The sequence below is a fragment of the Girardinichthys multiradiatus genome, chromosome 2 (assembly GCF_021462225.1).
Source record: "Girardinichthys multiradiatus isolate DD_20200921_A chromosome 2, DD_fGirMul_XY1, whole genome shotgun sequence".
Taxonomy (NCBI): domain Eukaryota; kingdom Metazoa; phylum Chordata; class Actinopteri; order Cyprinodontiformes; family Goodeidae; genus Girardinichthys; species Girardinichthys multiradiatus.
The window spans coordinates 27,039,777-27,053,212 of record NC_061795.1 but is presented as its reverse complement, the minus strand read 5'-3'; the positions used below and the strand labels follow the sequence as shown (position 1 = coordinate 27,053,212).

Below are 13,436 nucleotides of genomic sequence, written 5' to 3'. Positions count from 1 at the left end.
CTACTGCTCGATTATAATGAACTTTTTTATTTTAGAAATTTGGTTGGTGGCCAGTTTTAAAGTTGACTGGCCATGATCAGTGATCAGCCAGTTGGATGGTCTCTTCTCCAGTTGGCGTAGAACGGACTGGTTGCCCTGACAACAACCAACTTCAGCGTGATTGGTAGAAAACTAGGTTAGCTATTTTCGCTATCCGTGAGTTTAAAAGGAAGCAATAGAGAAGACATTTCTATGGAGGCGTGTAAGCTGTTAATGTAGGCTGCTACAAGTAGGATTTAGATGCTAACAGATAACAGGAAGCTGGACATATTACAGCAAAGTTGTTCAATTTTATTGTTTTAGAGAGTCTAGTTCTATCCGTCACTGAACATGATGAATTTGGAAATCTCAATGGTAAGATAAGTGTGTTTATAATACACAGACTGTTATAAGTAATACTAACGGCGATAATTATGCTAATTGTTAACATAAGATGCTGAAGACCGTAAAAATACTATATTAAAATGTTTATGTTGAAATAAAAGTAAAATCCTTTTTAACTGCAGAGCAAACTGTTGAGCACTTATCCGTCTTAAATTAGTAAATAAAAAATTTGAAATTCCTTTAATTTGGGTTTAAGTTATAAAGATACTTATTAACAAAACTGATAGGTTTTAAATTGGTACAGAAGGTAGAAATAATATATTTGAATTATTTGTATTACTTGAAAATAAATTTTATACTCTGCTAAAATTTTGTACCGGTTGGTACAAAATCGGCCACAAAGGTCCATTTGGTGCACCTATAGCAACTATCCCATGAGCTATGGATCATGTCCTGACAGATCATTCAACATGCACATCTCCAGAGCTCAGCCTTATCTGCGGGGTCGGTCCTCTTCTTCCCATTCTCTTTAAGGGCGTTTCCTTCACCCTGCAGGCCAGAGTCAAGCTTAAGGTCTATAATTCCTGTTAACCTGATGTCGAAACTCTTCCTTCAGCAGTCCATTACTGGCAAGACAACCAAGCCCTCTGCCTGCAGGGTAAGTGCAGCTCGTGCAGACCATCGGGAGCCAGCAGCGGGGAATACACTAACTCCATCACCCAGCAGAGTAAACAGAGACAGAGAAACACTGACATCCACACATGCTCCACTAACTGGCTGGAGAATGCCTGATTGTTAACTTTGTACATGATTTACACTCTGCTTCAATGGTGAATGCAGGTCCAAGCAACTTTAAGTTAAGCAAACGTTTCAGTGGGAAGTTTTCATTTGTAAGATTGTTGTCAGGTTAGTTTCAGAGCCCAGTTATCAGCAGTTGAATCTGGGATGACAGCATTTGCTCATAGAGATAAAGAAGAGTTATTAAGTTTTATTGTGTAAACAAAGGGTTTCACAGGGTTTTAAAACTGATGGGTACTTTAAACCTGAAGTTGAAGTGTCTTTGTCAATGTCTGCCACTAGCATAGTCAGAAGGCAGTTCACACAGCCATTGTAGAAGTCGTAAAACAAAGCAAAAAAGCACGGTAACTTTGTACTGCCTGTTATCAGTAAAATGTTCAACTGGATCTGGTTTGTATTGTGGATTCAAGTGTCAGATATATGGCCCTCCTTTACCTTTACTTCCTACTACGGTATTGGGATGTCTAGACAATGCAACACCTATGCAAATTTCCTTACACATTTAGGACTGCAGATTTTGTAAATTTATAAATATAAATATAATTTTGTCCAGAGAGCTTTAAGCAAAATAATTTTTTGTGAATCTCAGTTAAAACATGGCTCTTCTCATTGCCTGTTATTGCTTCCACACAAGGGTTCCTCAGGAATTTGTTTGTTTCAGAACATTAATTTTACACACTCGTAGGCTGTGAGGAAGCCATGTGGTTGAAGTACAATAAAGCTGTTTTAAAAAAGCCAGGTCTCCTAACTTAAGAAAGAACAGAGCAGCTAAGGCACTTGAGTTTTCTCAGGGTTCTCTGTTAAACGTGGACCAGATGCACAGATTCAGAGCAGAGTTGTTAGTTTTATGATGTTGAGCTTTGAGGTGGAGATACCTCAACTGTTTAGTTTCAGTGTGGAAGTCGTTTCACGTCCTATTGTGGCTCTTCACCTGGAAAACTGACAGTTATCTCAACCTCCAGACTCGCTCTGCCACCAGGCTTTGCTTTATGTCTTTCTGCATCAGGCACTTGAGGCGGGACAATTTGTTTAAGCAGCTGAAGATGAAATGAAGAAGCATAGTGGAAGATTATGAGATCTGTGTGATTTGTGCATCGGATCACCTCTGTACTCCAGCTCAACCATCCACTGCATGCTGTGGCGTTAAATTATTCTACAGACATCCTGTGGATCAAACCACTAGAATGACGAGAGTCTTCTGCTTTTACAGAATTATATTTGGAGTATTTGCCTAAATGAACGTTTTAGTTTGCCACTGGGATGTCGAGATAAAATGTAATAAATTTACTGGTTGGGTTAAAAAGTAGCATGAAAATATTGTAAAAAAGGCTCCTGAAAATAATTGGCTCTGCATCTGAACAAATAAAAATGAAAGTCTGCATTGTTCCTTTAATGGAAAGATTTGTTTTGGCTTTCTCATTTGTTTTACATGAATGTCCTCAGCATTTCAGTAAATAGCAGAAATAGAGAAGAAATTATTCCCACAGTTGCTTATCTGAACAGATTATCACATTTCAGCTTGACACATCTAGTGCTCTTAACATTTTTAAGTATTTCTACAGTGGCTAAGTTGAGACTAACCTGTCGTTACAGATTCATTTTAAGTATAGATTGCAAATGAAACTGTTTTTTGTCTTTTGAAACACAAATAAAAGAAGAGGGCAGCTATGAGCCTCCTCTCTTTAAAATGTTAAAAACCCTGAGGAAATACAGAGACATAAAAAACTTTTTTTTTTTTTTAAAGGAAACCATATTTTCTGCAACATATCGAGACATATCTTCGAATCATTCTGCTGCGAGAGAGTGAGAGAAAGCAAGACTTTCAGCAGATAGCTGGAAGACTGAACGTGTTACAGCAAAGTTGTATGGTTTTATCCTTTTGAGCTTTCAGCCTCTGTCTGTTGAGGACCATGCCGGATGTAGAAGTTCTGGAAATTCCTTTTGAGAAACTGAGTTAAGGCAAGGCCAGTGTTTGGGTCAAGAGGGCCCCTCTTGGGGTCACAAATCAATAACTGTCGGGTATTTGGATCCTTATCAGAAATTCATCAAAATAACAAAACTGATCATGATAAAGCATATTTATGCTATAAATGTTTGAAGACATTAAATACTCACAAAAGGATGGACGATGTACATTGGCTGTTGATGCTGTTTATGTTGTACTTTTACTCCTGTTTAATTAGCTGACTAAAGGTGCTCGTATATTCAACCGATTGTAAGAATCTTGAGTCTCTTCCACAATTGTCTGAAGGCATAAAGTTTGGAAAGCATCGCTCTAGGGAATGCGTACATGAATTTGTTTTAGTAGTGCTAGCCATGCTAATAGCTAATGATGCCAAAGACTGTTTAAAATGTGAACCTAATAATCATTTTGGTTTTTGTTGTACAATATTTGTTAAACCCTGTTTTACACCAACTGCTCTCTCTTACATGAGGGATGACATTGTTTTTGCTCCTATTATAGATAATTGATGAAAGTTCTAAAAATAGGTATTTTTCAGTGCTGCCCTTATATCTTCCTATCCTGTAATTCTTAAAGAAAAACCAGAATCAGCCAAACATCTGTTGATGGACCAAAGCTTTACAAAAACTGGGGAGAGGCTTGAGAGAAAAACTGAGTGGTGCCTCTCTATTACTGTTGATGGCTTTGCTCATTTCTGAACGTTGTTGGTAGACATTTGCACATCTGTCCTCCAGCTCCACCCCTTCATACCCGGGTTGCACTGCGAATGCCCTCTTAACCTGAGTTTAACTCCTGCACCAACTTTGTGCTTTGATGCTTAAGACACAACTTGGAAGTTAAGTTTAAACTTCTAATGACATCAGTTAACATTTCAAATTTTCCTTCTGTTGCAGCTCCTACTGTTGACATTCTGCAAAACGTCTCCACCGTTGTGTTTTATAGTCTGTAATTGTGCAGTGGGTGGCTCTGCCCCCAGGTCTCCTCCTAATGGCTGTTTGTGTGTTGTTTCAGTGGCAGATTTACATGTGGGAGGGGCGCAGGGTGCTGATTTACAGCCAGCAGTGCCACCGACGGGTTTTTGTGACTGACTGGCTGCTCGTTGTGTGTTCCAGGTGATAGTCCAGTCCGGCCGCCAGCCCAGTGTGCTGCAGAAACTGTGTCAGCTACCCTTCCAATACTTCAGCCACCCACACCTCATCAGGGTGCTCTTTCCAACCCTCATCTCGGCCTGTTACAACAACTCTCATAACAAGGTGATCCTGCAGCAGGAGATGAGCTGCGTGCTGCTGGCTACGTTCATTCAGGTAAATGGGAAACCGTGTAAATAATGCAATGTTCTGAGATGTTTTTAGAAAAATTTATCTGGGAAATATCTGTATTCCATCTGCTGTTGACTCGGAGCATCTTGTTTTTAAATAAGATATCAAAATTTGGTTAGTGCACACACATCACACGATTCAATCACATTAGCAGTCCATTAGCTAATTGACGAGCGGTGGTCTGGGCCGCCGGTGAATCTGCAGGCTTTTACCAAGATAAATGGATTCCTTCACAGTGGATTTACCTGCCACTGCTTCAACTCCCAGTAAACATCTCTTCTCCTTCATCTTCCTCTGACAACAAGCCCTCCTCACCACGCTGCAGCCACCGCTGTTTAAACACCGATTAACTTCCATTCAAAGGGAGACAAGCCATTGTCATTTCTTTCAAACAAACCAATAATGCATGGCGTCTTGCCCGGCTGCCCTCAACCGTGTTAAGCTCAGGAACATTCCTCCGAGTGGAGCGACTTAATCCTGGATAGCTGAGTAAATCACGGTGAGATGGAACTGTCACAGCAGCTTTAACATTTCCTTCATTTTGCCTTGTGCTTGGGGCTTATGTTGTATAATTAAGAAAAGAGTCATTAATTTCAGGAATTATTTTTGCATCCTCACAATGCTTATCATTTCTCCTAGGACTGTGCTGCAAATGAGAAGGATTCAGACAGTAAGATAAATAAGAACGGTAAGTTATTCTGTGAAAATGTATACTATTAAGATTATTTTTTTTTTTCTGCTTCTTATTGATATTTCTTTACTATAGTTTCTAGCTTGTGCCTTTTTTCAAAGTGACATTTTGTCTTTGTGAGAAGCTTTGATTGGTGAAATTCTACTCTAAAGGATTAAGGATTTTTGTCAGACACTCAGTATAAAAGGTTGTCCTTTTCTCCCTGTGCAGCTTCCCGATGTTTTCTGGATTACTGCCTGCTGTCCTACCGCTTTCCAAGAGATCAGTGGGATTCAGCCCTGCAGTTTTTTCTAAAAAAGCAGGAGGAGTGATCGAGTTGAACTCTGTCCTCTGAATTAAAAAGCACAGTTTATCAGTTCTCGGTGACCGTCAGTTCATTCAGAGATTTATCTTTAGACTTCATAAAATGTAAATACGTTCAAGCCTTATTTGTTGCATCCATTTCAATTTCTTGTAAATCTTGTTGATGCAAAGGAAGAATTTGCAGAAGATATCTTGTTTGTTCATTACAGTTTGAACACCTTACCAGTCCATTTACTGTTTAAGTCGTTTTTTGTATTCATTTGTTCCTGTTGCACAGTTAATAGAAATAAAACATTTAATGATACTGTAATTTACAGTTTGCCAAACATTCTTATCAGTACTGTCTCTGTTAATTTATTGTATTTCGGGGAGGGTTTTTTTAGGCGATAACTACTACACTGATTTCTCATATCTTCGCCTTGCTCATATATTCTAGTTTTTGTTATTCAACCAGTCCATTGACTGTTTGAGTTGTTTGGATCCATTTTGTTTGTGCAGATGTAAGAAATAAGGGATGTTTAGTTATTTAGTGTATTCCACTCATTTTCATTAGTACTGTTTCTGTTAATTTATTGGATAGAGACTCTGAATAGTTTGTCGTGTCATTGGAAAGTTGAAAGATCTGTGAGATTTATACAGTGTCATAACTTTGTCCTGCTTTTGGAGCAATTTCCAAGTGTGAGTGTAAATAACTAAGTTATTTATGCATAATGTTAAAAAACTAGATATTTACTATTCAGATAATTAATTTACTGTTTGAACACTGCATTTAAATCCATCTTTTGCTGTTTTGCAGTTAATAGAAATAACATACTAATACTGTTATTTATAATTTGCCATTCACGTTCTATGCTGTCTCTGTTAATTTAATTGATTTTGGTAGTTTTGTTTCTGTTGTGTCACAAGAACCAAGATGGGTCGTCAAGTCTTCATGTTGCCATCATTAGACAATATTTAGGATTAATACTGTTTCAATTTCACATCTTTGTCATTGTGTTTCCATGTTGTTCAGTGTGCCATTTACAAGTTAATATATTTCAATTAATAAAGGTATGAAAATACTGTGTATATGTTCTTATTTCTCAGATTTATTCTAGACACAAGGAACACTGCAATTGAACTATTTAGAGCAGTTGTTTCTCCCATTTCTTTTTTTTTGCAGGAGTTTATAGATTGCTTCAATACTTCAGTGTCCGTTCTTGCCATTTAGTTTCATAATGATTCCAAAAAGGTAAAAAGAAATCTGATATATTAAATACCCCTGCAAGATTATCTCCTCAGATTTTACCATAAAAAGGCATATATTTTAGTAAAATAAATAGTACTGTAGACTGTACTGGTATTTCCCAAATTCCAAAAAAACTACTGTCATTTTGAATATTTAACTTTCCATCACAGCTTTCATGCATCATCATGCTCTCCACCAGCCTTTTATTTGGCATTGGGTCCAGCTCATCACCTAATCAGCCCTTCAGTGAGTAGAAGATGTGTTCTTGTGCTGGAAAACAAAACTACTGGAGAATGGAGTGAATGTCATTCATGTAATGATGTTGATTTCATAAAAAGCTAAATTGATTTGCCAGAATGTAGGGATCCGAACATTCAAACCGAGCCTTTTATATCCACTGTGAAACTGGTACCATCTCCCAGCTCTTTTAGACTTGCTTTAAATCAGTGATGTTGAAATCTGGGGCCTGTTAAGTGTTCAGATGATATATTGCTAAAATGCACAAGCTATCTCTAAGTTTTTTTTATGGTTAGCATGTCAAATCTTTTTTTCCTACGTTAATATTTTACTAATGTGTATTTTCATTGTCAGATGAACTATTGCTATTGTGAAATCTTTAGTTCCCAGCATGTTTAAATGTTCTGATGGGGTTTTGAATAATTATTTTTATTTCAATGGGGCTCAATTTCCCTCACCGATAAAAGCCGATCCTCCCCAACAAATTGTTGAGGTGTAGTGTGTCAGCCCCGGCTTGACCTGCCTGCTCTCTTGTCCAGCGGCTATTTGTCGCTCAGGATTCCTACTGGAATGAAAATAAACTGAAGACACGCCGAGATGCGTCCGCAGGCTGCATGGGAGTCCCCTCAGCGCTGCGCTCCGCTCCGGCGCGTTTCGCTCAGAGTCCACTCAGTGGATCCTTTACAGGTGATGCCAGATGGAGATAAGGGGCCGCCGCTGCCTGCACTCCGTCTAGACTTGTAGTCCAATAATATAGACCTCGAGTTTTGTAGCCTATGGTATTATTGCTGTTGTCTTAGTAAAAGCAAATTTATCTTTATATCACTTACGCAATCCTGTGTAAAGTTTGCTTTGAATCTGGCTGCAGAGGGGCGTCATGTTGGAAAAAGGAATCAACGTAAACATTCAAAACCCCCTAAAACACACAAGCAAGAGAACAGCCGCAACCTATTGTGGCTGATTCACTGACCCGTGACACGGGGCAAAAGCTTAATAATATCTTGTCAACAATCAGTCACTGATCCACTTGGCTCAGAAACTATAGAAGCAGATTACATCTGCTATAAAAGTCTGCCAAAGCCAAACCTGTAGCCAATTTTCTAACACATTTAATTCCTTCAGCTTTTTAAAATATGTATTATAGTTTAAAGCAGCTGCAAACTTTCTGCCATTTCAACAATTCATCTTCTAATATATTAATCTAATTTGGGCCATTCCAGAGTTCTGGTATTTCTAATCTTTACTTATTTATTTATTACTTTATTTATATACATATATTTGTAATATTATATTTAACGTTTTTAGCAAACCTAAGTTGCATTGAAATGAATGGATGATCTCCAGAATCCCTACCTGAAAATGTTTCTGCTCTTGGAAACCCAACAACTTCCACATACTTTCAGCCAGAGGATTCAATATTTAAACAGGTCCCACGACATTGATTTATTACCAGCTAATTAATCTGTTTGATGTCTTCTACCGTTTGTCTAAAATCACGGTTTATGTTTTGTAGAAATCTAGAGCAATTTTGTTAAAAGTAAATTGGTTGCCATCGTTACTAAGGAAAGGCCTTATGGTGTGTGACGTCATCCCTAGACTAATTCGTTTTTTTTAATTTTTTATTAAGACATTTCAATAGACTCTTTTTACTCCCACCAATTTTACTATTCATAAACAATTTATTCATCAAAAGTAGGAATATCTGTTAAGTTTGTCCTAAATGTGGATCAAGGGAGCACTTCCTCTTTTGACACGCGTAGATGATTTATTTTTCCCAAGTATTATTATTTTTATTATGCGAATTACTGTGATTCCTTCTCTTTATTACTGTCCTGTTTCTTTGTTACAACTTTCATTTGCATAATTTCAGCTCTTTTTGTATTCACGGCACTTCATATTTGATTTCTGTTATTTATAACTCTTTTTTTTTTAATAATTTGTAAAATATTTAACTTTTTCTTCAAATTGCTTGCGTTATTGGAATGAATATAATAATTTAACAATCCATTAAAATCTTTGTGGTCTTTAAAACGTAATTTCTACTAAACCTAAAAGCCCTTATGGTGGGTGACGTCATCCGCACTGTTTCTGATCAAACTCTTCTTACTTTAGCAAGCTTCATTCTTAAACACATTTTATATCAAAACACGGCCATTTTTGCCTAGTTCGTCTCTATAAACTATCTCCTCTGACACCGACAGATGGTTCATTTCTTTTTTCATTTTTCTTCAAAGAAAAAATAACTTTTAAACGCCTTAATTGACAAATTGATTATGCATGCAGTAAGCAATTATTTTATTGGTAAAGATCAGTTATGTTTGTCTTCATAATAAATAATAATAACTTATTTTACTGTAGGAAAGGCGAGAGGTGCACCTCTTTCATCTGTTCCAATAATTTACAGTTCCAATAACAGTCTAGTGAAAATTACAGATCATGCACATCTACACAGGTTGCATTTTCTTGACAAACATACTGGAATCTTTGATGTTCAGACGTCCAGCACAGGCTTATGTGCTTAAATCCCATCACATTCTTCCCAGTATATCCAGGTAGCTATTGGCACCATTTTTTTTTTTTTTTTTTCTCTTCAGGAGGAAGCCCCTCATGTTCATCTACAGCTGTGGATCCAGGTAGCAGTCAGATCTCCAGTCCTCCCAGTTTGGACCTGCATGAAAGTATCCTGCAGCATAATCCATCCTGGTTCCTTGAATGTCAAAGGGGTCTTTTGCGCTTCCTTGTAGGGATGATCCGGCTGAGAGCTCAGGTGTGGGGGGACCTCCAGCTGACCCCGCTGCCTTCTCACGTGTCGACGGGACTCGGCACCATGCTGTTCGGTGTGTCCGGTAACTGCGACGACAGGGAGGTCACGTCACTGCCCGAAGAGTTGCCCATGGAACCCGATTCAGAGAAAGAAACCTGTGCGGGCAAAACAGCCTGTATCAGTCAAGTGAAAAATAATTTTATCATGATGTGAGCTTTATTTGGTCCCAAATTTATATTATAAGTATGTCAAATTTTCTTATTCTCCATTTCTCTTTTTTTTTTTTCCAAACTGCAAGATCATCTGCTAAAACAACAACATGAAATTTTGGCCCTCTAAAATGCTGAAAAGATAACCAACTAAACTTGCAAACAAAATCTTGCAAGACAAAGTATTTTGCATAAACTTTAACACATTCCTTTGAATGCAAAGGCAGCCTACCAGTTGCTGAAAAGCAGGCTGGTCCAGGTCGGTCTGCAGGGCAAAGTCGCTGAGGCTTTTCCACGGAGGCTGGTAGGTCTGCACCTCCACTGGATTCCCCTGCACGGTGTTGTCGTGCCGGATCGGACTCCCAGCCACCAGAGGAGTGCCTGTCAGGCCCTGCAGATTCTAGCATGGGATGAAACCAGTTCATTTTGTTCAGAAGTTGCACAGCTATAGGGCATACTTCGCAGTTCACAATATTAAACGAATCCAACAAAAAAGGCTGTATGTTACTGCAGAACTTTTTTTTTTTATTTAATCGGGAAAAAAAAAAAAAAAAAAAAAAAAAATTTAAAAAATGCGTTAAATGGAAAAAATAGATATTTTTTAAAAATAATTATTCTATTCGATATTTTTTATTTATTCTTATTGAAAGATTTACATGTCAGTTTATGTTTCTAAAATGTATCTATGAATGTTTTTCATTATTACTACTCGATTATTGTTATTATCTGGACATGTAAATATTTGATTTTATATCTAATTCTCCTCTCCGTCGTGTCAAGATAGGATCATCCATTAATGTTCTTTTAAATAAAGCTTTAAGATTCAAGAACTTCACGTACGGTTTTGTCGCTCTGCTGCTGCTGCTGGAGTTGCTTCATCAGGATGGACCTCTTCTTGTCCTTGCAGCGCTTGTTCTGGAACCAGACCCTGATCACCCTGGGGCTCAGGCCGGTCATCTCCACCAGCTGCTCTTTCATCAGGGCGTCCGGCCTCGGGTTGGCGTTGTAGCAAGTCCTCAGCGTGTGCAGCTGCTTCTCGTTGAGCACCGTCCGGACACGGGTGGTCTTCTCGGACTGTTTGTGGACGTGATTCCGGTGGTGAGGTGGGTGCCGGACCGAAATGGGATCTAATGGGAAAGGCATTTAAACATTAAAGAGTTTGAGCAACAAATGTGCTATATGCACATGTCGCAAAAATGGCTACATTTGGAATAATAACAATCATAATAATAGTAACCTGCGATGTGCAGCGGTCTGGTGTGGATGTTCCCGGGGCTGAGCGGGCTCCCTGCAGAGCCCCGCTCCACCAGCAGGCCGTGATCAGCCCGACACAGCAGCTCGTCCTCCCGCAGGGAGAACTCGTCCCCCGGCAGGAGGTGCCGGCTGCACACCGAGCACCGAAAACACTCCATGTGATACACATTGCCCCGGGCCCTCATCACCAGGTCGCTGCTGCAGAAGCCCATGTCACATTTTGCACATTTGATGCCAAACAATCTGAGGAAGATACATATAGATATGGATTTATTATTAAATAGCCTCAATCCTTATCTCAGCATGTTCAGACGAGCTCAATTATTTTACGTCATTGCACGTTTCTTTTTTCTTTTATTATTATTAAGACGCACACATAAAACCCACAAACTTCTACAATGGCCTTGTACCTTGCATAATCTCTTTTACAGTAAGTCTTTCCGTCCCGAACAAAGCAAGTGCACGTCTCGTCCAGATACTGGTTGCACTCTGCACACTTGAGGCAGGCTGCATGCCATTCCAGGTCCGGGGACACTCTCAGGATGTACTGGTCGTGTATCTGACTTCCACACCCCACGCACATTGCGATTCCCGACTTCTCTGCGAGGAGGAAATACATTAATGTGAAACTTTTATTATTCTTATAATGAGATGCATGTTAAATCCACCTTCACCTTGGTAGAAACTAGTGCAAAACAAACATGAACGCCCTTCCAGCTTCGGCGTTATAATGTTGCAGGTAAGAGCTAGAATATTTCTTCACAGATTTTCATTTTTATAATATGAATAATTACATGATAATCAATGTGTTAATTTTCAATGTAGTCATTAAAAAAAAATCTGAGAAATAATATTTCAAACAAGTTAAAATACAAATAAACAGTAAATCCGGGTTCTTCAGCATGAACGTGTCTTACTTTTTGAATGATCCCCCATATCATCCAAGAAAGAAGTGTTGAGCAGGACGTCCACCATACAGGAGAGAAAGTCTGATTGCACGCCCGCGGACGGAGGAGAGCAGCGGCGGAAGAGCCCGACCGTCCCGTCCCTGGCTGCAGGATAAACTTGTATTCCTCCTCCGGGAGGTGGAGAGAAAACAAAGACCATCGACCAGTGACGTCTGCAGAAACCTGGACCTGTATGGGTCCGGGGAGCGGACGCCACATGCAAATCTCCGCCCGAACCCCCTGCTAGTTATTCTCTCTATAGGCAGGCTTTATGTTGGTCCCTGTTTGCAATGCTTGCCAGTCTCTATTCTTAAAATGTGGAAGTAACTTTTATTGATAGCATGCTGAATGATTATAGGAACCTGTTACTTAAAATGTACTTTTAATGTTGTTGGTGCCACCTTTACAAGTTTTTATGGATCATATTGTGTATACGGAAATTGCTCTAGTCGGTATCTCCATCATTAACGATTTATTTTTATCTGTTTGTTATTTGTTTTTGTTTTTTTTACCTGTATGCAATATATTAAGTTAAATGACTTTAAAATAGATGTTGATAAAGATGGCTTGTTATGCTCAAACATTTATGAATGGAAGTGTTTCTTTTTCGTTTGGCTGTACTTTTTTCTTTTTTCTTACATTGTTTTGCTTTATTTAAGTGAGCCTAAAGCAAATGTTCAATGACAACGCTGTGGGGCGCCCTCTACTGGAATAATTTTTACATTGCCAAATTAGCAGAAAATCAATAAAAAAAATCAACGTTTTAGAAATATGAATTAATCCCAAAGTCAACAGGATACATGGTACAATGATAAGACTTAAATATGAGAAGCTGAGAGCTAAATTTACTGTTAATTGTTGAAATGATTAAACATCCATGTAGAATAATGTGTGATATATTGCATCAGATAACTACATTCTTGATCACTGACAAATGGGAGATTTTGGGAAATAAATTGCGTTGTCTTGATAGTGGAAGTATATTACAAATACAGAGGAAAATTGTTTATTTATCCTTTTAAGGAGCGTTTATTTCGGTATTTACCTTCTTGGAATATTCTAGCAAATATGAAAATTAAACATTTCTTGCTGATTAAAGTTAAACAGAAAATGACATAGAAGAAGAATATTTTTCTATAGTAAGATGTTGTAAATAGTAAAATATTTACCTTTTTATGTGTTTACATGGAGATATGTACTTACTTGCAGGTTCATTTTTTTTTTTTAATCTAGGAATTGTTCATTTTAAATAAACTGAATACAAAATGGCAGAGAACAAAATGTATTTTCAAAGTTTAATTTTTTTATTAAGTTTAACATTATGCAATATTTCTGGAATGATGCAGAAAAAAAACAAATC

General features: G+C 38.2%; 2 protein-coding genes across 2 annotated transcripts in view; one reads left to right on the top strand and one right to left on the bottom strand.

The window, feature by feature from the left end:
• Positions 1-6,499, top strand: part of scaper (S-phase cyclin A-associated protein in the ER) — a 76,588-nt gene extending 70,089 nt beyond the window's left edge. Inside the window, exons 29-31 of the mRNA XM_047355320.1 lie at positions 4,237-4,428; positions 5,083-5,131; positions 5,345-6,499. Of these exons, the coding sequence (XP_047211276.1) occupies positions 4,237-4,428; positions 5,083-5,131; positions 5,345-5,445 (342 nt within the window). The 3' untranslated portion in view covers positions 5,446-6,499. The remainder of the gene's footprint in view (positions 1-4,236; positions 4,429-5,082; positions 5,132-5,344) is intronic.
• Positions 6,500-9,180: 2,681 nt separating this feature from the next.
• isl2a (ISL LIM homeobox 2a) lies at positions 9,181-12,841 on the bottom strand. The gene is made up of 6 exons (XM_047355293.1): positions 12,047-12,841; positions 11,540-11,729; positions 11,113-11,372; positions 10,716-11,002; positions 10,108-10,275; positions 9,181-9,821 (listed from the first exon to the last, which is right to left on the bottom strand). Exons 1-6 carry the CDS (start codon positions 12,234-12,236, stop codon positions 9,705-9,707), a joined length of 1,212 nt encoding a protein of 403 aa, XP_047211249.1. The 5' UTR covers positions 12,237-12,841; the 3' UTR covers positions 9,181-9,704.
• Between the last annotated feature and the right edge of the window lie 595 nt (positions 12,842-13,436).